We start from the raw sequence: 25,245 nt of genomic DNA, 5'->3' as shown, positions 1-25,245 counted from the left end.
TTTTTATTTTTTATATAGTATATATATATATATATTACATAAAATTTACTGGGAACATAAAAAGTGCTAGGCAAATTAATAAATAAATCACAATTTTCTAAACAGTATGGTAACCTTAATAACAGTTATACTGTAACGTTTCTGCGTTACGTCAGACGGATCTGTCACGGTGGCAATCTCTACCGTAACACTGTTCTTTTAAAAAGAGGTACCTAATTCATACGTGCTTAAATTACTACTGATATTCGTGTTTAAATTCAAATTCCAACTTTTTAATCTCCTCAATGCCTCCGACCGAAAAATGCTTTAGCTTATCAAAATCTTCCAGGTCGATTAAGGCGACGTCATGATGGTTTCCATTTAGCTCTACTGTTAGAATGAGACCATTATCCGTGCGTCCGGCCGTGATACCTATAACGTGATCTATGATCTTTTCTGAAAACAAAATGGGTTTTTCATAAATGTTTTGTAAATACTTCTGAATAAAAGATTTTAATAGGTCCGTTTACTCTAATTCGTATTACCACTCTACTCTTTTGGTATCTCATCCGGAGATGATATTAAATAAATAAGCTAGCTTACAGTGCTCACTCCATACAGTTGTGTGGTAGGTATGGTAAAAACGTATTATTAAAAAGTTCAAAACTCTCTTAAAACTTAACAGTTATCTAGCTTAAATGTTATTAAAAATAAGTTTTAGCAAAACTCGCCAAAACTTAATATAAATGGCTTTTTATCTATATATGGAGTGAGCACTCTAAGCTTACATATTTTTCTATGCTAATATTAAAATTGTTTCCAATAATATTTTACTTACGAGGTTCCGCCGATCTGCTGGTCCATTCCCGGTTCGGCATAACGCAGATATGCTTGCCTTCAATGTTGTTGCTTATGCAATAATCTGGTATAGGCTCGTTATCGTCCTCCGCTTTGGGTAGCATTTTAACTTTTCTATAATAATAAACATAAATAGTGTTAAACAGATATTAATATAGTGTATATTTATAAGAACTAATGTATATAGATAACTTGATTTAGGATGATGATTCTGAACTTTACCTAAAGGAGATTTCAGTTCCAAGCATGCAACCATTTTTAAGGAACTATAACTCCATAAAAATTATGTAAAAAGGAGTCATATTTTTTCAATAATATACTTAAGTAGGTACTGAGATTTTCGTATCAATTTCATTTTAAGAATATTTTTACGATCGCCCGAAACTATTTCCAAAGAAGGCGACCCGCGAGGCGCATGGGATCACAAGACAAAACAGATCTGAGATCTAACTAAAATCGCTTAATTTGTTATTTAAACTACTTATTGCCTATGGTAAGAGGAGAGGAGATACGTCGTACGGTGCAATTATAATATGCTAATATTCAAATGCAATATGTCCAGTTGACAAGTAGAGTCAGTGCGGAAAGAGAAGAGTCGTAAAATGTATAGGTTCCCATATGTTCCACGACTCTTCTTTTTCCGCACAGACTCTATCAACGTTTTTTTTTATCTTGTTCCGATTCCACGATGTGATCCGAATTGCCACTATCCTACCTTATAGATTGTATGTTCAATTTGATTGACATTGGTACCTATAAAATATATAATTTATATACAACCATTTTTTTAAATTATTGCAAATTTGAATATTTTTCAAATATGAAAAAGAAGAAGTGAATCCTGATAAAAACTTACAATTTATTACTTGTGCTGGCGCTTGTAGAGACTGATACTGTTAAAGTCATTGTAAATCCTCCACGAGCCATAGGCGGTAGATCAAATTCGTTGTTTTGGTGAGCGATGGATCTAAAAAATAATATAAAACTTACATTAAATACACAAACTATTTAAAAACTTAAATCTGTGTCTCGATAAGGTTTCTTAAAGTATAAAAAAACTATGGATATTATTATTATTATTAAATTAATTTTAGAACACTGTTTTGAATGTAACGTATGCGGAGTAAAATCTTGACAAAGTTTTGAATATGTAAAAAAGTTAACAAAAAATTTAACTGAAATTATATTTAACTTCCAGTATATATCTGTCATTTAATCCGGTAAGTTTCATAGGCATTGGATTTTTTCTCTTGAAATTGTGGTCAATCTAGATTATCTAGAAGAACACCATGGCGAAATTGTATGTAATTTCTCCAGTACTATTTCCCTATGGCCGAAAGCGAAGATAGTGGAACATTTTATAGAAGCGGGTTAGAGCTGTAGGTATGTCTATAATATTTTCACATCCTTTTTCTTTAAAAAAACTACCGCTCGAAAGCCTGGTTTAGGAAAACATTCGAGCATTAGCCAGTTTCCTGGGAGAGATCGATTGAAGAAAATGACGGCCCGCTGAGTCACAAAATCTTACAGATAGGCCATGAGATTATTCAAATATGGCAGTAAAACTGTTTAAAAATGACTTGAAGATATGGGCATCAGAAAACATTCAAAAAAAGTTAAGGTCACCGTTTCCGAAAAAAAAAAACTGAAAATGTGCGTGCGAATACCAACATTTCTCTTATTATAATAGTTGATACTATGTAATTCACCATATATATATATTTAGATATACATTAATGAGTTCAAAACTTACCCTGACTCCGGTGTTGGTGCAGCATTAATTTGCGCAATTATTGCCATGCAAACAAAAAACACTGCAACTTCCATTGTTATAGTTGTATACACAAAACTGATAAAATATAGGGTTAACAGAATTGTCCTTAAGGGCCAGTAAGTTTAACAAATGGAACAAACTAAAAGGCACCTATTATTGATTGCCACCAAATAATGGTTATGCTAATAGGACCATACTATTTTGAACCACTTTGTGAACTGGTGTTATTGTTTAACGGGCATCCTTTATATCGTATATTAATTGTGACTCAACTACGATTTACGTACATGTAGGGGATTAAGTTTGTCGTCTTTTCCCTTTAATTTGTTCATAGAATTCCCTCCATTAATGCATCTTCACCTTGGTGATATGCTTAAGGTTTCCATTAATGACCTCAATTTCATAACAAAAATGTGATCATGATTCATGATCAATGTAATCCTTTTTACAATATTTTATTTAACTCCCAATGTTTAGGCTATTCTTTTAGGTGACGTTCGTATGGCGCTGCGGCATTGCAATAGGAGGATATGGTAGAACTCACTGTTAGTCTCCTTTCTAAATTGCGTTGATGTCGTTGTCGCATTGCGGTCGCGATTACGAGTACAACGTTCGGTCCGTCACTCATTTTATCAGGGAGATTGAGTTACATGTCCCGCGTCCAGCTGCAGAAGTAACACAGCAGTCGCTATCCGAATGTAACCTTAACACTATCATTCCTATCAGTCTATGCACCTAACATTAAGCACCTGTTAATCAAACATTTGTAGAGATCACGTTTCTCTACAAAATAGTCAAACGTTGACGTTGTTTGGACGTTAATCAATTTAGCGAATTTGATAATGACAAAGGTTCTTAAGCGGAAGCATATTTAAGCATTTAGCTTACCTTATCAACCCTTGTTTCTTTGTTTTTAGGCGAGTCTAACGTGTATACGTTGGGCACTATCGGAGCACATCGCGTGGTGACCACAAAACTTCCCTCCGTGGGTCGTACGAGAGAAGCGATGACGGCAGCAGGCAACACAACCACAAGACTTCTTGGCACTTTCCAAAAGGTACTCTTACTTTTATAACCGATCCTATACTTATTTATCTTTATAAATCACGGAGGGGATCGAGGATCTATGAAATAAGACCGGCGAAAACAAAGTGCATGAGAGAAAAGAACGTCCGTTGAAGTCTTCCCTTTGCAAACTTTCTATCCTATACCTAGCACCCATTTATATGCAATAAAGATTATGAGTATGAGTATTTCTGACAAAAACTGTTGGTGATCTCGCTCACCCGTTCGAGCGGCAAGATGTAGTCAGCTGTATTTCTGACTACATCTTGCCGCTGTATGGGTGTATTTTAATTTACTACAAAAAGTAACACGATTTTAAACCTTATTGTATATTATATCAGTTCGTTATCATCGTGATTCCGAAATAAACGGTACGGTAACTCTTAGTATATATACCTAACAACTTATTTTAAAAAGGTAACATGTTACTTAACGTCATGTGGCAGGTGACCTTTGATATTTTTCACACCCTCATATACGTCACTTAATGCGGTTTAGTCTTACTGCGAATGAAGTATGAGTCCTGCAAGAATATTTAGGTACTGCAATTAGGTAGGTATAGTCAAGGGCATAAATATATACATTCCCAAAGTTTCAAAAATATGTGTACGCTCTTAAACTTTAGACAATAAAGTCGTGTTCAAATATTTTTGAGCCATTTGTCTGGATCGATATTTTTGCCTTCGACTGTACCTATTTATCGGTCAACCGAAAGGAACGTCAGTAAATTAATAATGTTGATGCCATCAACATCTTTTTTAGCAATTATAACCATCAACTTGATTGCTAAGAAATCCTATTAAAACGGTAGAATCCATTGCTATCCTAATCGTACTTCCAGCCAGTCACTGGTATATAAATAGGTTACCAACACTTCGAGAATAGGGGCATTTCACGTCAAGCGGGCAGCAAAAAAATTGTCAGGTTCTGGATTTTGTTCATTGTTGGATTAATTGGACCTATATGTGAACAAAAAAATTTGGCATCATTACTTTTTGAATATATTGCTTCGTTAAAAATTTATACGCATTTGAAAAAACTACAAAATTTGAGGAACGGATTTTTTAAAAATTATTATTGCAATTCTTTCAATGGATTTAATTATAACTAAATAGTGATTATTTGAGAATATTAGTTGATTTCTTTGAAAATTTATAAAAAAAGTTTTTTTTATCTTTTTTTCATATAACAAACCGGAAGTTAGTATTAAATATCTTTTTTTTTTCAACTTCGCATTTTTTTATATTTTTTATTTTTACACAATAATGTAGCTTATGGTGTACTAATGTCCTATAAAAATTTTTATAATGGCATCTCGATTGGTTTTGAAGATTCATGAAGTAATTCGAAAGTACTGCGCGACGCTCCGTACTGAGCGGTAGTTCTATGTGGCAGTCTTTAATGGCCAATTACGGGTTTTTTTACTTTTCCGTAATGGAATTAAAGCAATAAACAATATTTCATCGGTTAAGATGTATAAAAGCAAATCATGTATTATTCAATCGTGCCTTGTAGCGCTATCACTGATGGTTTAGGCGGGGTATGTCACATGCTTAAGAGGTCACTTTCGAGTTAGGTCACGTTCTGAGGACGTCACTTTCTGTACGTCACGTTCTGAGTTTGTCACATTCCGAGCTCGTCACATTCTGAGTACGTTACTTTCTGAGAACGGCACTTTCTGAGGACGTCACTTTCTGTGAACGCCACTTTCTGAAGCCCTCGCTTTCTGAGTACGTCACTTTTATAGCATAGTAAGATTAAAGCGTATACCTGCATGAACAATGGATACCAGCAATCATAACAGCTGTACGGCATACGGCCGTTTTTATGCCGTACAGCTAATATGATTGCTGGTATCCATTGTTAATGCAGGTATACGCTTAAATATTACTTTGCTATAAAAGTGACGTACTCAGAAAGTGACGAACTCAGAAAGCGAGGGCCTCAGAAAGTGGTGTTCTCAGAAAGTGACGTACTCAGAATGTGACGAACTCAGAATGTGACGTACAGAAAGTGACGTCCTCAGAACGTGACCTAACTCGAAAGTGACCTCTTAAGCATGTGACATACCCCGCCTAAACCTAGTTATTAAGTTACCTCTAGCGTTTTGTTAAAACATAAACGTTTTGTTTTCAGTTCCAAGATATGGTTGATCAGTGATAGCGCTACAAGGCACGATTGAATAATACATGATTTGCTTTTATACATCTTAACCGATGAAATATTGTTTATTGCTTTAATTCCGTTACGCAAAAGTAAAAAAACCCGTAATTGGCTATTAAAGACTGCCACATAGAACTACCGCTCAGTACGGAGCGTCGCGCAGTACTTTCGAAATACTTCATTAATCTTTAAAACCAATCGAGATGCCATTATAAAAAATTTTATAGGACATTAGTACACCATAAGCTACATTATTGTGTAAAAATAAAAAATATAAAAAAATGCGAAGTTGACAAAAAAAAGATATTTAATACTAACTTCCGGTTTGTTATATGAAAAAAAGATAAAAAAATTTTTTTTTATAAATTTTCAAAGAAATCAACTAATATTCTCAAATAATCACTATTTAGTTATAATTAAATCCATTGAGAGAATTGCAATAATAATTTTTAAAAAATCCGTTCCTCAAATTTTGTAGTTTTTTCAAATGCGTATAAATTTTTAACGAAGCAATATATTAAAAAAGTAATGATGCCAAATTTTTTAGTTCACATATAGGTCCAATTAATCCAACAATGAACAAAATCCAGAACCTGACAATTTTTTTGCTGCCCGCTTGACGTGAAATGCCCCAATAGATAGATACAATATAAAACACTGCATGCCTCACATAAATTTGCAAGCTCTATATGATACCATAACCATAGATTAATTTAGAACATGTAAATAAATAATATGCAACACTTAGTTATAAATTATATCAACTTAGTTATGAGATATTGACGTGTAAACTGTATTTAATGAATGTTTATAAATAAAAAATCTGAATCTGAATCTGAACGGAATTCGGGTAGAAATATATAAGCAATGTAGATAGGTATACTTATAATGTTAATTTTAGGGTTCCGTATCCAAAGGGTAAAAACGGGACCCTATTACTAAGACTCCGCTGTCCCTCTGTCCGTCTGTCTGTCACCAGGCTGTATCTCATGAACCGTAATATTGATATTAACAAATGATGTATTTCTGTTGCCGCTATAACAACAAATACTAAAAAGTATGGAACCCTCGGTGGGCGAGTTCGACTCGCACTTGGCCGGTTTTTTGGTAAACGTGCCTAAGTTTATGTGCACATTATTTAGCACTGCGATTAGTTGCTACTCGATTTTTTTTTGATTAGAACTCCTTAACCTGTTTAAATGATGTGCATAATGGGATGGAAAAATTGGCAGAGCGCATTTCGAGATCGCTTATTAAGATCAAGTGGTGTAGTTCATTCAGAACAGAATTGTTTAATTTATTGTTTAATTCGTTCATTAAAATGGTGACATCATTTGTGTTCTCAGAATTTTTTGTATACATTTAATAGTTCCTACAGGTGTGTAGGTATAGGTATGTATGTGTGAGAACATGATTAAAACGTTAAAGGTTTTTAAACGTGAAGTTCAAATTTCCTATCTATTGAAATCACGTGACATTCCGATATTATTGGAAAAAAAAATGGTCTGGTAAGGGGTCTTAAGAACACTATGGTGAAACAACATTATTAAACTCAGGAACGCCAGAACTGTAGGGTTAAGTACAGTCAGCAAAGTTATTAGCTTAGCATATCTGCATAGGTACAAATATGTATGCAGGTGTGCCAAGCTAATGGTTTTGCTGACTGTACATCTGGCTCCAAAACTTGATTTGAACTATTTTGTTAAGTACTGAAACTTTTTTTTAATTATGCAGATAGTCTTTTTTTATGCCAATAAAAAATCCACAGACAAAACAAATAGCATAAGGTTTACAACCCGTTTGGTTTATAGATTTGTTTTGATTCAACTGCATTCCTTTCTTCATCCTCACGATGCGTGTCGATATGTATAAGATATCTAAATCTAATAATAGATTTGACTCATATTGGCAATGATGTCTGCAAATCCGCAAAGGGAGGGTGCTCAAAATAGTCTATGCGACGAAATACTTCTTCTGTCTAGACAGAATTCAATTAGACGCGTCTTGGATGACTTTAGGACAACAGTTAGGTACGCGTTAAAGTATTTACGACACAGAAATGGACATGTACTCTACAAAACAGACAACGTTATTATTATAACGCTTACTCTGTTTTGTAGCGTTATTACGTTATACCTATTTTTAATGATGTACAGCAACCTCTACTTACTAATTTGATTTTTATCAGCTCGCTATAAACTCGCTACGCTCGTGGTTCAATTTTGGAATATTTCGCTTGTTCGGGTATCAATATTAGCACGAGAGGTTAAACAACAATTTTGCCCCCTTGTAAATAAAACAAATAACGATTGTCACTTCAGAGTTCGGCACTGTGTCCGACTCATTGAATTATTATTTTAAGGGAGCTTCTAGTTAATCAGATCTTGTGGTTGTCGTCAGGTGGAGTATGTGTTCCTCGTGGGCGTCGGCGGCGGCGTGCCTCACTATACCGACTACGAGCGCCACGTCCGGCTTGGAGACGTCGTGGTGTCCACCCCTGCGGCGGATCTGACTGACAAGTGAGTTACCTACATCTATTAATCATGATTTCACAACCAGGACTAAACACTAAAGGCTCTTTGAGCTGTAGACTTCGCGACGTCGCGTACGGACCCCCACGACTGCGCCAATTTGAAACAAAATCCAAAAACTGAATCACCAAAAAAAAAAATTAAACCTGATCACAAAATTTCACGACTTTCCGGTAGCGGAGAACAGCCAGACACATGCGGAAGTGGAAACGCTTCTCCCGCGTTTCGCGCACGCTTGGTTAACAATCCGCACAACATCTTACATGACATTATTTCGTAGTTGAGAAACACTGTCTTTTAGAGGAAATGCGTTAATTGTAGGAAATTTAAACTTATAGGTACTCTGCTTCTCTAGATGTACAAAATTATTTCAATTTATTTCAGTAAGAAACATGCAATTACTAATGCCAAGCATATGTTTCAATTGACCCTCGTCTTTGTTCCGTTTAACCCTTAAGATGGGTCAATTGAATCGTTTACAGAGGTTTTATAAAACATAATTATTCATCAATTTAGTCAAAGTTTATATATAAATATAAATTGCAAACGGGCAATAATATGTAATATTTTTTGTGGTTTAGAGATTAAAGATGAGTTTGAAGATTGTAAAAAATAATTTGATAAGTTAGTGACTGAAGTAGGAATTTCTCCAATAGTTATTTTAATAATATAATCCTTTACAAAAAACCGGTCAAGTGCGAGTCGGACTCGCGTTCCAAGGGTTCCGTACATTACACTATTTAAACAATGTATTTTTTATGTGAAACGTGAGTGAAATGTCTTAAAAAAAACCCGTAGGGGGTCGGATCAAAAACTAAGTAATTAAGTAAGTAAGTCCGACTCACGCTTGACTGCAATTTCTAATAGGTTTTCCTGTAATCTATAGGTAAAGATCTATTTTGTGTATTTATTTTCAAAATTTTTGAACCAGTAGTTTCCGAGATAAAGGGGGGGGGGGGGGAATGGTCATTTTTTGCCTATTTTCTTGAATAACTTCTAAATTGTTTACCCTAAAATTATAAAAAAAATATATTTGAGATTCTCACAATGAATGAGATTCTTTCATTTGATATATAACACGATATAGTTGGAAAAATATTTTTTAATTTTCTCATTTACCCCCCAAAAGTGGCCCCCATGTTTAAAATTAATTTGTTTACGTTACATGTCCGTCTTTGGGTCACAAATTTACATGTGTGTCTGTAATGTGAAGCCTAAAAAACAATGACTGCATAAAAAAGTAGGTACGTCATCCTTTGATGGTCTTCATAATAAAGCAGTTCCTTTTCAATAAATGTTGGTGTAGTCCGAGAGCAAATGCACGAGCACCATAAAAACACCCAAATGACTGGTGTGTACAGTTATAATTATATTATAGCTGCAGATTACTGACCCCCTGCAAACTAATTTCCATGTAGAGGGGTCAGTTATCTCTTGTACATAATATTTGACAAGTTCTCTCGCTTCCTCCAGGGTCCCATAATCAGATCCTCACCTGATGACCATGGGAACAACTGTGAAACTCTTCAAGCAATGTTGTCTTTGAGAAATCGAAGAACATACTTAAAAAAAAAACATTTTGAAGTCGGTGGAAAAACGCAGATTTGTTGCGGTAAACGCATACTTTCAAACCTACCCATTATTTATTGACTCGAGCTATGTAATGCTTATCTTAAAGAACGTGTCAAAAACGTTAAGAACTTGTGTGCTCTTGGCGTAATATATACCTTATGCATACCAATGTCGTTATTCAGACATGCTACCTGTGTAAAGATAAACTAATTCTAAAATTGCAACGTTCAAGAATCACTACCTACCACATATTTGCAATGTCTCACCAATCAACGGAATTATACACTTTATACAGGCTACCGTAACCGTATAACTAGATGCATATACAGTGGCTAAAACATAAGTTTCTGAGAGAAAGAGGTTTGTCAACCAACCTACAGTAATCTTGATTGGAAAACCTAACACTCTTGCCTTACCCAAGCGACGAAATAATGAGTCAAAACGTCTGGTATGAGTGGCTGGGGAACACCGTGTTACACCTTACTATAACACTGCAAGTCACTTGACGTAAATGATGAGTCACATCAAACTGTTGAACTACAATTCACACCTAGCTCAGCGACCATAATAATACAAGAAGCCAACTCCAGAATCTTAAAATGAAACGTTCGCTTGGGTTGGTGAGTAAATTAGGTAACCTGAAAGGACACCAAAGGCTAATAGGTATTTAAATGGGCCTGGAGAATACTAGACCCACCCGGCTCTAAATCACGTCAAAACGTCTGGTATGAGTGGCCGGGGAACACCGTGTTACACCTTACTATAACACTGCAAGTCACTTGACGTAAATGATGAGTCACATCAAACTGTTGAACTACAATTCACACCTAGCTCAGCGACCATAATAATACAAGAAGCCAACTCCAGAATCTTAGAATGAAACGTTCGCTTGGGTTGGTGAGTAAATTAGGTAACCTGAAAGGGCACCAAAGGCTAATAGGTATTTAAATGGGCCTGGAGAATACTAGACCCACCCGGCTCTAAATCACATAGTATAGAGATGGCTGTGTAGTGATTTATAGTATTTAGTCATTAGTTCTATCTTTCAGGGAAAATTCAACCACGTACATACGTACGCATTTCATTGTAATTCCGCGCATGACATGCAGCAATGTTGTGAATAAATAGGTACATGAGCGATGGAAAATCACACACTATTTACTCATTCATACCGGAATATGCATTTGTACCAAAATAAATGTATCTTGTAACTCGTCTCAATACATCATCCTGCCCAAATCAGTACTTTACAATATCGATAAAGAATTATCGGAAAGCTAGTACTAGGTAGCTGATCTACCGTACCACGCATGCTACCGTAATGCTTGCTCAATAAATTCCTAATACAAACTGATATTACTATACCTATAGTTGTTGCGGCTATAATACATGATGGGGCAGATGGGGTAGTTCTACCGTAGAATATGCAGCAACGAGATGGAATGCCTAATCGACCCTATTTCTGATGACGTCGGCTTTCGTCATTTACTGTGAGTAACGCCTACTCACTAGACACCACATTATATAATTCATCATAATCTACTTCTCATTTGGATTTGTCTACCTACTGTTTGAATCAGTCTGATTATGTTCCTTTCGTTAATTTTTGAAAGTAAATTCAATGTATCGTTAGTTTTCTGTTTTTATCACTTTGACGGTTAATGTTTATACTTTTTCCATTCACAGGAGTGTTTACGTGTTCTGTGAGAAGGCGGAGCGCAACGAGAAAGGCGGTTGGGACTACGAAGTGAAGCCATATAAGCCGGACAGTTTCTTGCTTCAAGACATCGCAATGCGGCTGATGCGGGCGCACGCGCCTTGGGACTCCTACGTCAATGAAGGTGGGAAACATTTTTAATACGAATATGCATACCAAACATTGTACAGTTGACGACCAATTGTCATAGGGGCGTTATTAACGCATTACATCAGGGGTTTTCACTATGACTTGTTTGGTGGTTAAATACACTTTTCGTCCCGAGATAAAGAATTGATAGACAGACGGAAGGGCCGACGGACGGACAACAAAGTGGCCATAAGAATTCCGTTGTTTCCTTTGAGGTACGGAACCCTAAACACAGGTTCACAAATATCTTCCGGAAACAGACCAAGCACCATACTTTTATTATCACATGATATTCGGAAGGATTTCAATTTATAAGGGAAGCAGATTCCTCGATTTCCTCTTTCAAAGTTTGATCCCATATACTAACGGCTAATAACATAATAAAGCTGATTCATACACTTACAAAATGTAAAACCTAACAGGAAACAGGATGGTATAATTATTAAAATTAATTATATTAATGATTATTACCTATATATAATCAACTTTTATTCAATGTAATATTATGAATAAATGATTATGATTATGATGTAACTGCTTAATTGTATTAACTATAATAAAACATTGTTCCTGGTCCTGGGTTCGAATCCCGGTAACGGCATTTATTTGTGTGATGAGCACAGGTATTTGTTCCTGAGTCTTGGGTGTTTTCTATTTATTTATGTATTTGTATATTATATATATCGTTATCTGAGTAGTTGAGTACCCACAACACAAGCCTTCTTGAGCTTACTGTGGGACTTAGTCAATCTGTGTAAGAATGTCCTATAATATTTATTTATTTATTGTTACAAAAGATGTTAAGGAAGTTTCCGTTATGAAAACTAATTTTAAAAAAGAACAGAAAGATAAAAAACCGTCCCTTAGTATTTGTTGTTATAGCGGCATCAAAATACATCATCTGTGAAAATTTCAACTGTCTATCTATCACGGTTGATGAGATACAGCCTGGTGACAGACGGACAGCGGAGTCTTAGTAATAGGGTCCCGTTTTTACCCTTTGGGTACGGAACCCTAAAAAGTACAGAAGAGATCATAAATTCTTGAGGACAACAAGTTCACAAATCACTGGGTGCAATTAAACTGTTTACCTAACAGGTAACAGGATGAGTAGTGGGAATATGCACTGGGTACTCAGGATCTAATGTCTGTATGGGACCCATTGTCTTAAAGCAATACAAAAGTCACAAATGATGGTCAAAGTCTGGCACCCGCACTTTACTGAGCAAACGCTCTTACAAAATGGCAACACATCGTGACGTCACTGTGTCACTGCTTAGAAGCCGTTTCGATGTATAGAAAACAAGGAAATTGCGATTTTTATCGATGAAATGTTGCGTTTATATGTAAGGAATTGAATGGTACCGTTATTTTTTTCCTATTTGATAGTTTAAAAAAAAGTTGATAGTTTAAAACAACTCAGTTTTTGGAAACTGAGGACTTGTTTTTTTTTATTCCCATATATTTTTTAAGTTTCCAATTTACTGTGATAAATTGCTCATTTTCTATCTATTTCACTAGATTTTGTTATGCATGTGTCAACTACCCTATTGACTCATTTCAGGGTTGGAACGACTGCAAGGCGTACCAGGACGCTGGGAGGCGCCCGTTGGCGGTTCGGACCGCCTCACCATGGACGTCGGCAACGGAGCCTTCATTGAGGTCTCGCATCCCGCTCCCAGCGGCGACCAAGTGTAAGTGAACTGATTTTCTGGCCATAACTTTTGTCTTAATTAGTTTAAAGTTAAAATCTCTGACCAGTTTTTAGAGACGTCGAAGGTGAACCCAAATATGTAAATTTCGTATATGTAAGATCCTTCAAAGCAATCGAGTTACGAAATAAGTGTTTTTAGACTATGTTTAAAAAAATCATCAGCAAAATAAGTATTAATTTCTTTCTAAATCCGGCGAACAAAAATTGAGATTGAAGAACCGATAGCCGTTTGTCTTATAATTCTATCTGTAGTGCAAATGTAGGAGTAACGGTTCAAAACTTGTCAAAAATCGATGAAAACCCAAGGACGTTGGTAACAGAGCCTTCATCGAGGTCTCCCTCCGATACCAAGTCAAGAAGTTCAAAATGTTGTACTTGTCGTAGTTTTGACAGCTAAATTGCCTAAAGTACCTAAAGCTTACTAAGTAGGGCGTGCGCGCGGCGTTGAATCTCGTGTCTTTCGGATTTTTTTAGCAATACAGGCCCAAAATAGTACATTACTACAGAGGCTGGGAAGGAAGGGGTTGCCGGCCGAATACGCATAGACGGATAGTTATGAGGCCGACAACCCCTTTTCACGCCGAGGTATGTATAGTGCTTTTCTCAAACATGCAATGAAATAAATAAAGAAATCTCCATGATATCAAAGTTTTATTTCTAATAAAATTGTAAGTAAACTAGGCACAAAATATAACTACCACCTATACCTATCTTTATCACACGAGTCGTATATCTTACACATGTAGTTTGTCAATTTATTACACAATTGTTTAAGATTTATGTATCTTTGATTTTTTCGCCTTGCATCCGTCTTGACTGTCGTTTTAAGCCCGGTTCACATTTGTCTGACGTGTCGTGTTGTGTTGTGTCGTGACGCATATCGGTTTCATACATAGACATAGTATTTACAGAAGGGGGTAAGGGAAAGAATATTCATATAAAATTTGGGCAGCATAGGATTTTTTCTCTTTCACTCTTATAAATTTCGGTATATCGCCATCGCCTCCTACCTAGGATGCCACCCGGTCGGTGATAAGAACAAAGCATGGCACTGTTTTCTCTTTCCTCCTATAGGAATCGATCGATATCAAAGAGTGTCAGGCCCTTGGTTTGATACATTTAATATGGTTGCGTTCACATTTGTCTGATGCACGCATGAACGGTTGCAGAGACCGCGGCGGTCTGCGCGTGCACTGCGCGCCGGTGGCGGGCGGGCGCGCGGTGTCGTGCTCGGGCGAGGCGCGCGCGGCCTTCGCGGCGCACGCGCGCGCGCACGCCTACGACTGCGAGCTCGACGCCGTGCTCGACTCCGTCAAGGGCAACAGGAAGGACTGCTTCGTCTCCATCAGGGGTAACTATACTTTCTCAAAGGACTGTCTCATACCAAACATAGACGGAGGGAATCATACTATCTTTGTCTTATACTAGTACCTACTAGCACCCGAAAGAAAAGGATGAGTATGTAGTTTTTTTTGTTCTTGTTTACTGACAATTCGGTTTGACCGACGGCATTATTCCGTACGTCTTTGTCGTGTATGTCAGGAACGACATCAATTCAAACCCTCTTTTGAAGAGAGCTAATTTATTTGCCAAACATTAGACAGAGTTAGACCGAGATAAGTTGGCAGAGATTTACTAAACTGAATAGTAAGCACTTTTATTCTCTTAGTACCTAATAGAATTTTCGATTGGGCTTATTGCATAGTCACCTAGAACATGTCGAGTTAACTGAAATACCTAGTCAGATTTCACACACTAAAGAAAAAGTGTACAAAGTCCACCGGTGGCCATAGTTGGGAGCTATAGGCTATAGTTGAGGTTTACGTTAAAAAAACAACTCAAAAATATTTCATAAAATAATTAGATTCGTTCCCTAGTTGTATGTTGAGTTAGTAAAGGTTGACATTATTACAGGTATATCCGACTACCGCGACGGCACGCGCGGCAAGGAGTGGCAGCCGCACGCCGCGCTGGCCGCCGCCGCCGTCATGAAGGCCATAGTGGCCGCCATGGACCCACCGACGGACTAACCCATTAACCTTACTTTTACTACAGATGCACCGGATAGTGATCTACACTCCGACCGGATCTCTCTCTCTCTCTTTAGCCTTTTTCTACCCTTTGGGTGTAGGCCTCCTTCATTTTGCGCCATTCGTCGCGATTCTGCGCGACTTGGAGCCACTGTTTCCCCACAGTCTTCTTAATGTCGTCGTCCCAGCGCATCTGGGGTCTACTTTGAGGACGCTCTTCCTCCCATGGTCGCCACTCGAGTAGTCGTTTGCTCCACGAATCGGTCTTCCGTGCTATATGACCAGCCCATTCCCACTTCAAATTAGCTACGCGTTTTATCCGACCGGATACCAGATAGTAACTGCTTGATTTCGGAGTAAACAAATTGGATTTAAGAAACAGTCACGGTCATAATCGTACTCTTTTATTATTTTAAAATTATTTAAACATTCCACTCACTTGCTCGCGCACACATTTCGATCCTAAAAATGAGTCCATGCGAACGTTCACTACGAAACAGATAAAAACCTGCACAATGCGCACATGAAAAACCGAAATGTAGTATAGTTCCGTCGGCCGGATATTTGGCCGATGGTCAGGCCGAACATCCGGTATCCGACGAAACAACTATCCGTTGCATCTCTAGTAGGTACTCTACCCATACCCATAAGGCCAATTGCACCAACCATAACCGACGGACTTAATGCCAGTTGCACCAACCACAATTAGCGGACTGATCAACGTCACTCGGCAGTTAACAATGAAATTTACCGTACAATACAATTTCGCAAACGTTCTAACGGTGACAGACGGTTTGGTGCAACCCACTCATACCCTCTCTTCTCATTATAAAGCCTAGCATACAGTCACATCGTAGAATGGTATAAATGCATGAACGATTGTGCGTCTTTACATTACATGAATCCTGGCAAGGTGGCCATGTGAGGGCTTTCACTATCTGTGCTTTATTTTATTTTATTTTATGAACTAATTTAAAGCATTACTGTTAGGATCAACGCTAGTAGATAATCCTATTTCACCACTGCCCTAGTAATAAATTATAACTAAAGGCTCTTCCTTCGCTGACTGAATGTTTAAAGTGTTTATTACACTACCTTTCTAGTATTTATTGACATTCCCATAATATACCCCTAAATAAGATGATATAGAAAGGACACTTAGGACAAGGAATAGGGAATATTACGCGAAACTCTGCGTAGGGGGCGCCACTACCACAATCTGAAGATCTATCGCGAAACAAGAAAATTAAAATTTCGTTATTTACCATCTCTGTCACTTGCATATTCGAGCGATAAAGAGGCAGATAGCGAAATTTCGGATTCGCGTTTCCCGGTATGTCCACTGTAAACAAACCGCCTTGATGCATCAATGTCATACTTTATTAGCTCTGAAAACTTGTCAAAAACCTGTTAAAAAGGTACAGTAGGTACGTATAAGTTACTCTATGGTTTACTAAAGGGGCTTATTAGTGCTGCACTCTGGTAGCAGAACATTGAAGTAATACGAACGCGCGTAATTATACCGGGTGTTTCCTGTAACAGGAGCAATAAATTAGGCTGTAGGCTGTACTCCTCAAACTGACCAACATTTGTTCAGCAACTTTTAAAAATAACTTGTGTACTTTCATTACACTAAAGTGTATTCTATTGTAAAGTTTATTCTAAAACGCAATGTATTGCCGGCGGTCAATGACACTGTGCGAGCGGGACAGCAAGCGCGTGCGATAGAGATAGGAACATCAGGCGGGTCAATGTATGAAATTTCTTGTCCTAAGTGTCCTTTTTTTAGATCAAAATCAAATATTAGACATTCACGTTATGCCTAAAATTATAAGCCAACTACTTAAGATAGTTTTGCCTAGATTAGAATTATATTGTCAATGACTATAAAGTTACAATAGTATCAAGAAAATTTACTTAAGTCTTTAGACTAGTAAATTAATTTACAGGATTACTTGCCTTAAATTTGGCTGTTATGAAAATTTACATATAAAATGTTTTATCTGATCTAAGATTTTTTAATGTGGACTGTGAAAGTTCAAGTACTAAATTGTATACACTTTTCAGTGAGATTTCGTAGATTGGAGGATCAAGACTCCATTTTAAGTATATTTATTGTGACCAGGCAGATGCTGTTGCCATAAGAGTGTGTCAAATGTGCAGCTCAAGTTGGAACTTCCATTGCCAAAAAGCTATTCATAATTTGCTCCGTACTTTCTGGACAGCTAATCGTGATAGTGAACTCGTACAGTGGAGTTGCTTAAATAAAGAGTTGGTGATTATTTCTTCTACTTTCCATTATCACGATTACTTCACTCTACTAACATAATTTTATATTTGTCGAAGCAAAGAGAAAACAGTTAAAGTTAACGTTTGATTTTGTACTAAGCATAGTATGCCTCTCTATTATTATTAATGCATAATTTAACTGTAAAATTACCATTATCTGTACCTACTGTTGACCATTTAATTTATTTCGATAATATAATATTGTCTTGAAGTACTTCGCAAATTTACGTTTTACAAATTACATTATACACATTGTCACAAATATGACAATAGTAGTGAAAGAGTTTACAAAACTATGTTACCAAAGGTAAATAAAATTATGAATTGCAAGGTAAGACCTGTAAATCCATATTTAATATATTGAGTAAATATTTAATAGTTTGTTCCGTTTATAGAGGTAGGATAGTTTTTACTATAGGACTTTTAATATTAAGGTCACGAGCACAATATTATACAGGTTGAAATGTATGCAGTGTAATGTTTTATTATTATTGTGTGTCTTTGTCGGAACATTACTCTTTCAGAGCTTAATCTTCGTTAGGATTTAACTGTAGATGTGATTACTGCCCGCCATAATGGCCTATATTAAAAACCGTATTATGCCTAATTAAATAATATTTAGACAAGTTGTGAAGTAAATTATTAATAACCAAAGTTAAGTACATGGCTGTTTCGTTAAATTAACCAGGTCTAGTCGCCTGAATTGTGAAAACCTTTTTGAAATTATTTATATCTACATATAAGTATAACTGTTGTTTGACACATTACGTAGTTTTAATAGAATTAGATTTTACACAGTTTACTTGCATACGAATAGATTTACTTAAACATGTATTAGTTATTTATAAGACTAAGCCATTTTACAATTATTTATGTAATTTTGTGAATTTAAACAGCTCTTGTTCATTGCCTACTTTGGTTATATTGTGTAGTATTAATTTGCATTTTTATTTGCAGTATTGCCAGCTAGGGTAAATATGCCTGTCGTTTGCACCGCTATAAAATGATCAGCCTTATTTTAAGATAATAATGATTAAAATCCTGCAAAATTTGGTTACCAATGTCTGGTATTTGTGATGCCAATCAATGGGTAACCCTCATTAAAGACCTGTTTGTATAATTTAAATGTTTGTTTGTATATTTGTGTTATCCATAATTACCTATAATTTTATCATGTGTTATTTGTTTTGTAATGAACGCACATTAAATGAATTCGAACTATGTCTGATATTTTTTTTTGTCTAGACTAGCGTTCTTAATCATAATACTTAATAAATTGTTAAATATATGTATAACAAAGAAACCACAAGGTGAATGTACAAATTACTTTATTATTACTTGTATTATTTGCTATGCTAACCGACGTATGACGTATCTGATCCTATCCTTATATACCCTCTTGCTTCAACTTCAGCATAACACAGCTTGATATAAAATCTGCAACAAATAAAAAATAGATATATGTGACGTTCTCAATCAAAAGGTGCCACATTGTCGCTCGCCATAAGGATGCTTTGACAGGTTATTTGTATAAAGATACAAGCAAATTTCGTATTTATGGTAAGCGACAAAAACGACTTTTGATTGAGAATGCCACATATAGGGGAGAATGAGTACAGTGGCTCACATCTTCGCTTGTAGGTATTATTCGCACACATATCATCGCCCACACTGGTAACTGATAAAACTAACCTTAATGCAACTACATAAGGACCACAAAAAAAGCGGTCCTCTAACTCCAATTGAGAGTACAGTACCTACAGGTCTTTAAACATTTTTGTCTTGCGTCAATTTTATGTGAAAGTATAAAATAAATATAATTATGTAATAGTCACGTATAAAAAAGGGACATTTTTTACAATATATACTCACATTACATAACTAATCATGTCTTGGTTCTTCATTCTGAAAATAAAGGAATTAAATGAATATCACATAGGTTACACGCTCATGTAGTTAAGCGACACAATTCTGACAGAGACAAGAAGATATGAGTCGCTTAACTTTAAACTCGGGTAAATCCATTCGACCCTCATAGGAAATATCTGCCCTATTACCTTTTCTTAATACCAAAATCGCATAATCTGACAGTTGGATTTACCCGAGTTTGAAGTTAAGCGACACATATGTTGGGATGTAATTTGATGGCTGACTGACATTCATTCAAATGAAAAACAGATGGGTAATAATTACCTACAATAGATTCATATAAATCAACTTATTTAATTAAGCTACAAGTGCGAAACCATGTATTGCACAACATTAGCTACAAATGTGTCGTTAGGCGGGTCCACATAGAGCGAGTCGCCCCGCGAGAAAATTGCCACGCAAGCAGCACGGTCTGTGAAGACATGCCTCGCCCGAGGCAACCTGGCCGCGCGTATGTTTGCTTCCGGCGTGAGACGTAGGTATTCACAGACCGAGCTGCTTCGCGCGTTCCTCGCAAGGTGGCTATTCTAAAAAAAAAATACCGACTTGTTGGTTGTCAGTTAGGTGCTATGTTTCATAAAGATACAACCAGCGGCCTATTCTCTAATAAAACACAGGCTAATACTATTAGTGATTTTGTATGTAAAACACAAGCTACAAAAATAAAATAGAAGCTAATTAATAATTATTTTATTATGCAATAGGCCCCAGAAATCATCCTTATTGCCAACATACATAGGTACAAAGTGGTATATTTTACCTGAGAATTTCACACACTGTGCTTTGGTATGTTGAAGGGGCCCACTGACTATCAGTCCGCCGGACGACATCGGCCTGTCAGTTAGAACAAAAAACCAGCCAAGTGCGAGTCGGACTCGCCCACAGAGGGTTCCGTACTTTTTAGTATCTGTTGTTATAGCGGCAACAGAAATACACATCATCTGTGAAAATTTCAACTGTATTGTTATCACGGTTCATGAGATACAGCCTGGTGACAGACAGACAGACGGACAGCGGAGTCTTAGTAATAGGGTCCCGTTTTTACCCTTTGGGTACGGAACCCTAAAAATTGACAGTTCCGAACAACTGACAGGCCGATATCGTCCGGCGGACTGATAGTGGGCTCCTTTAGAACCCTTATTGCTATTGGGAACTGGAACTATGTTGTTTTGTGTCTTAATATTTTACAGATTTACACAATGGTGGCGTGGCGACTGTTAGAACAAATTACAAAAAGCTTTACTACAATACTACTATTTTGGTCTACCAATTACAATTGTGTAAAATATGCAAACATGACTCATGATTCCAAATAATTCCAGGGGCCTGTTTTATAAAAACTTGTTACTTGTATTTTGACCGAAGCGTAGCGAAGTACGTTTTGACTCGGGCATTTTGCTTTCGTATGTTCGGATGTTCTCCTCTACAGGTCCCAATTCTCAACTGATTCTGGGAACCAGATTCTATGATTAATTAGATTTTTTTTGTCGATCCGGTTTTTGGAAATTTATCAAAAGGGCGGAGTCTTGATAGCTCGCGCCTAAACAAATAGTCGTATAGATATCATTAGTTTTTTTTTCTTTTTGAGACATGTTTACAAAGTAAATGGAAAAAAATGCGGAAAATTTGTATTTCTGGTTTAGGCGGTATTTAGATATTTAGTTAGTACTCGAGAATAAATAGCCAAATTTCGTACACTTAGCTAAGAGCTATCATGGCGCAGTTTGCACACGTTTGCTTTTTGTGGCTTTGAAGTAGGGTGGTCCCTGGTTCGATCTCCAGCAATTTTATGCTGGGACAAAACTTTTTGTATTTTGTTTTACTTAGACATAGACATAGAACATTTTTATTCAACATCACATGAAATGGCAGACTTAAATTTCGTATTGCTTTTTTAACTTTTTTTATTTTTTTGGAAAAGAAAACATTTATTCAGCTTTAAGCAAGGGCCTGACACTCTTTGATAGAGAAAGATAGTCTTATTGCGATTCCTATAAGAGGAAAGAGAAAATAGTGCCATGCTTTGTCCTTATCATCGACCGGGTGGCATCATAGGTAGGAGGCGATGGCGAAATACCGAAATTTATAAGTGAAAGAGAAAAAATCCTATGCTGCCCAAATTTTACAAAGATATGAATATTCTTTCTCTTACCCCCGGTCGCTCGGTGGCGCGTCTATAACTACTTGTAAATACTATGTCTATGGCTTTAAGGTATGCTCGCGAGGTCTACAGCTCATAGAGCCACTAGTTTAAACTCCTTTTATTAACCGACTTCTTAACCAGAAGGAGGAGGTTCTGTATTTGGATGTGGCTGTTTTTTTTATGTATGTTCACCGATTACTCCGAGACCCGTGGTCCAATTTGAATAATTCTTTTTTTGTTTAAAAAAGGTGGTCCCACATTAATCTGGTGCAGTTCTGATGATGGGATCCATGAGGAATTGAGGGAACTCTTAAATTTTTAAAGGCAATGGTGATTTGGGTGTTTTCTTAAGATACTCGAGCATTCTGCTCTCGAAAACCACCAATTTGATGGAGTGGACCTGACGATGACGATTGTTTTGATGTAGTATGGTCAGCGTCCAGCACCCGTGATCCGATTTGAGTAATTATTTTTGTCTGAAAGAAGTTACCTCCAAGGTGTTTCCGTAATTTTTGGGTCTTATCTGATGAAGGAATCCATGAGGAATTCAGGGCTCCTCAATTTATAAAGGCACGTATATGGTGGTTTCGGTGTTTTCTAAAGTTCGGTGTTCCGAAAACCACCAATTTGATGTAGTGTAACTGTAGCCTTACCATAAGTTTAACACATATTCGCTAACGTCTTCGTAACTTATTTTTTATACATCTCGCTCGCACTAATATGCCAGTACGAGCGAGATGCATAGAAAGATTAGAAAGTAAGTTACGCACACGCTAGCGAATATATCAATGTCAAACTCGCGCTAAGGCGATGCGGCGAGGCGGTGATGAAGACCACGGACGAAATGTGGAACTTCCCTCGTATAATTAGGTGTATTATTTTTGATGCAGGTACTGTTGGAAACGACCAAAGAGACTGAGAGGTGAGGGGTAGGTGTAGGTAGGTTACGGGGGTTGATGGGCGTGAGTGGATGGGTCGGGGACTGAGGGGTTAGGAGTTGATGGATCGGGGGTTAGGGTTAGGAGTTAAGGGGTCGGGGAATTGAAGGGTTGGTGGTTCAGGGTTGAGGGGTTCAGTGATAAGGGGTTGATGTGCTGTGATAACACTTGCATGCTATGGAATGTTCGAAAATTAATAAACCGACCAACTTAGTTATATAGGCGCATTCTTATCGAATCGCGCTAAAATCATGGTATGCTTCAAAATTTGGCTTGGCACCGAATTCAAACATATCAGTTGATAACGCATATACTTAAAAAGGATAATATTATATTTCATCCTTCTTGAAGTTGTTTTTTTTTTGTTTTTTTTTTTAAAGACGTATTACAAAGATACAAGCTTCCATGAAACAGGCCTTAGGGTTTCTAGTCGCATGAGGTGGTAATCCCATGTTAGTTTACACTTATTATCAATAATGTAACTCTGAGAATGCCGTTTTATGAAATCCTAAAATCAGTAATAAGTTATGGACATTCTTAAAGTTAATTGTACAATCTAATCTATGAACTATGCAACATAACATTAGTAGGACATGCAAACACAAAAGCATTGCATCAATAATAAATTACACGTATTACTTGCATCAGCCTTAGAAGCTGTCTCTTGTTCGCCATCATCATTATTGTTGGTCTTCTATAAGGTTACAAAATTGCGCAATAAAAACAAACATCAAGTACTTAAAAAAACTAGTCATTGCAAAAAAAAAAAACAATATCAAAACAACCACACCAAAAATATGCCAGAAATTGCACAGTAAATAAGGATTAAAAAACACATTTAACCGGTTTGCCAACCCGCATCGGGCCAGGGTGGTTAGTCCCAGCCCTCTTCTGGTGACGAAAGATCTGTGGGACGTATTTAGGCTGAATTATTTATTATAATCGATTTGATCCCATAAGTGCTCAAAGACCAAAGTTTTCTACAGAGCACTAAACAGCAACAATTGGGATGCTTCATTGGATAGTACTTTTGTTGTGGTTGTTAATGTATTAATTCAAATAAGCCAAAACAACAACATTTCATAAGAAAATTGTTTTTTTACAATTTTTTTACTAGTGTTGGGCTTACTTACCGACATATTTAACTTCATCAAAAGCTTTCCTAGCTTTCTTCAGTTCTTCATTCATAGTAAGGAGGTCCTTGACTCTGGCATATTTCCTTTGATCTTTCCGTACTAAGAATATAATATCTTCCACTTGGACCCTCCCTGTTCTTCCTACCTCCATTGCTCTGTAATATTAGGTGATTTGCTACATATTGAGAAATTTAACATTTAAATTTATTAAAATAACAACATATGAGCCTGACCTACTGCGGACCCCTGATAAACATACTACGGACCCCTGAGGGGTCTGTGGACCCCACTTTCAGAGACCCTGTTCCCGGCTCTCTTACTTATTTATCCATGACACAACAACCAAAAAGTTAATAATTCTTACCTGTGTGTGGTTTCCGTAATAAATTCAATAACCAAATCCTCCAAAAAGTCTACACTCTCCGTGTAAGGATTCTGGTCATCCCCAAACCCATACATCATGCAACGCAGCTCTTTGCTGAAGAGTCTCTTCCGGCCGGAGCCTGTTGAACCCAGTTGCTGCTCGGATTCATCATCATCAAACTGTAGATACACGTCATAATACATACAATAATTAGGTAAACTAAAATACAAATTAATTTACTAACAGCAACAGATCAGTAGACAATAACAAGTACATATGAAGTTCAAAACCACTTTATTTCCTTTATGAAAATTGGCACTAATTATTTTTATAACAAAAGTATAATATCTAACCTGGTCGAAATTTTCAGGAGCATCAGGAGTAGGTGTAGCCATTTTAATAAATTTGTCTGTTATAAGTCGTTTTCAAAAGGAATTTTCTGTACAATCTTCGAAGCCTTTCTTAACAACAACACTGCGGTGTGTAATTGTGTATCGTCGAAAATCTTCTTTCGTTAAGATATATTTTGTTTTAACGAATTAAGTAGGTTGTTGTGTTTACAAGTATAGCTAAAAAATTATTTTCTATGGCTTGAACAGCGACCGCGACTATAATACGACGATTTGGCGATATCGAATAATAACAATATTGACTTGACGTTTCATTTCAGACTGGACGTTTATGAGAGGTTTATGATTATGAATTATGACACTTGACGTTATGAAAGCGTTTACGTGGAGCGTTTCTAACTTGAATCAAAATTAATGGGGTTGGCCGGTCGAAATAATTAGCAGATGGCGCCAGCATAGCTTGCCCTGTCAATCCCTAGAATTGTCAAATTTTTGTTTTTTTAATGACCTGGATGCCAGCCCTTTAAGCCAAATAGAAAGAGGGGCAAGCTATGATGGCGTTAT

General features: G+C 36.7%; 3 protein-coding genes across 9 annotated transcripts in view; 1 reads left to right on the top strand and 2 right to left on the bottom strand.

Moving 5' to 3' along the window:
* LOC134743569 (uncharacterized) overlaps positions 1-17,938 on the top strand; it is a 36,831-nt gene extending 18,893 nt beyond the window's left edge. For all 4 annotated transcript variants that reach the window (XM_063677087.1, XM_063677088.1, XM_063677086.1 and 1 more), the window contains 6 exons: positions 3,529-3,668; positions 8,240-8,358; positions 11,629-11,783; positions 13,353-13,482; positions 14,672-14,853; positions 15,417-17,938. In XM_063677087.1, coding sequence (XP_063533157.1) covers positions 3,529-3,668; positions 8,240-8,358; positions 11,629-11,783; positions 13,353-13,482; positions 14,672-14,853; positions 15,417-15,532 — 842 coding nt within the window. In that variant the 3' untranslated portion in view covers positions 15,533-17,938. The remainder of the gene's footprint in view (positions 1-3,528; positions 3,669-8,239; positions 8,359-11,628; positions 11,784-13,352; positions 13,483-14,671; positions 14,854-15,416) is intronic.
* Positions 31-3,076, bottom strand: LOC134743588 (uncharacterized). Its single transcript, XM_063677147.1, has 4 exons — positions 2,591-3,076; positions 1,694-1,804; positions 818-951; positions 31-435 (listed from the first exon to the last, which is right to left on the bottom strand). Exons 1-4 carry the CDS (start codon positions 2,662-2,664, stop codon positions 236-238), a joined length of 519 nt encoding a protein of 172 aa, XP_063533217.1. The 5' UTR covers positions 2,665-3,076; the 3' UTR covers positions 31-235.
* Positions 17,939-19,161: 1,223 nt separating the features above from the next.
* On the bottom strand, positions 19,162-24,999 carry LOC134743548 (transcription initiation factor TFIID subunit 13). 4 transcript variants are annotated; one of them, XR_010128027.1, is made up of 6 exons: positions 24,685-24,991; positions 24,332-24,510; positions 23,965-24,122; positions 23,475-23,525; positions 19,690-19,726; positions 19,169-19,258 (listed from the first exon to the last, which is right to left on the bottom strand). XR_010128027.1 is itself a non-coding variant. In XM_063677049.1 (5 exons), exons 1-4 carry the CDS (start codon positions 24,724-24,726, stop codon positions 19,722-19,724), a joined length of 384 nt encoding a protein of 127 aa, XP_063533119.1. In that variant the 5' UTR covers positions 24,727-24,999; the 3' UTR covers positions 19,162-19,258; positions 19,690-19,721. The 4 variants fall into 4 exon arrangements, 3 of the variants coding, with proteins under 3 accessions (XP_063533119.1, XP_063533120.1, XP_063533117.1); XM_063677049.1 differs by lacking the exon at positions 23,475-23,525 and having other exon boundaries at positions 19,162-19,258; positions 24,685-24,999; XM_063677050.1 differs by lacking the exon at positions 23,475-23,525 and having other exon boundaries at positions 19,162-19,258; positions 19,694-19,726; positions 24,685-24,999.
* Positions 25,000-25,245: the final 246 nt, after the last annotated feature.

Source organism: Cydia strobilella, chromosome 8 (assembly GCF_947568885.1).
Source record: "Cydia strobilella chromosome 8, ilCydStro3.1, whole genome shotgun sequence".
Lineage (NCBI taxonomy): Eukaryota > Metazoa > Arthropoda > Insecta > Lepidoptera > Tortricidae > Cydia > Cydia strobilella.
The sequence above is the reverse complement of the archived record's forward strand: the minus strand, read 5'-3'. Positions and strand labels throughout refer to the sequence as shown.

What these genes read in the sequence shown, in the direction of transcription:
- LOC134743588 (XM_063677147.1), bottom strand. Translation starts at nt 2,664, where the DNA reads ATGGAAGTTGCAGTGTTTTTTGTTTGCATGGCAATAATTGCGCAAATT. An exon ending in GCACCAACACCGGAGTCAGG is followed by an intron (nt 1,805 to 2,590) that starts GTAAGTTTTGAA and finishes ATTATTTTTTAG; the next exon opens with ATCCATCGCTCACCAAAACA. An exon ending in CAGCAGATCGGCGGAACCTC is followed by an intron (nt 436 to 817) that starts GTAAGTAAAATA and finishes TTTTGTTTTCAG; the next exon opens with AAAAGATCATAGATCACGTT.
- LOC134743548 (XM_063677047.1), bottom strand. Translation starts at nt 24,726, where the DNA reads ATGGCTACACCTACTCCTGATGCTCCTGAAAATTTCGACCAG. An exon ending in CTCCTGAAAATTTCGACCAG is followed by an intron (nt 24,511 to 24,684) that starts GTTAGATATTAT and finishes GTGTATCTACAG; the next exon opens with TTTGATGATGATGAATCCGA. An exon ending in ATTACGGAAACCACACACAG is followed by an intron (nt 24,123 to 24,331) that starts GTAAGAATTATT and finishes CTAATATTACAG; the next exon opens with AGCAATGGAGGTAGGAAGAA.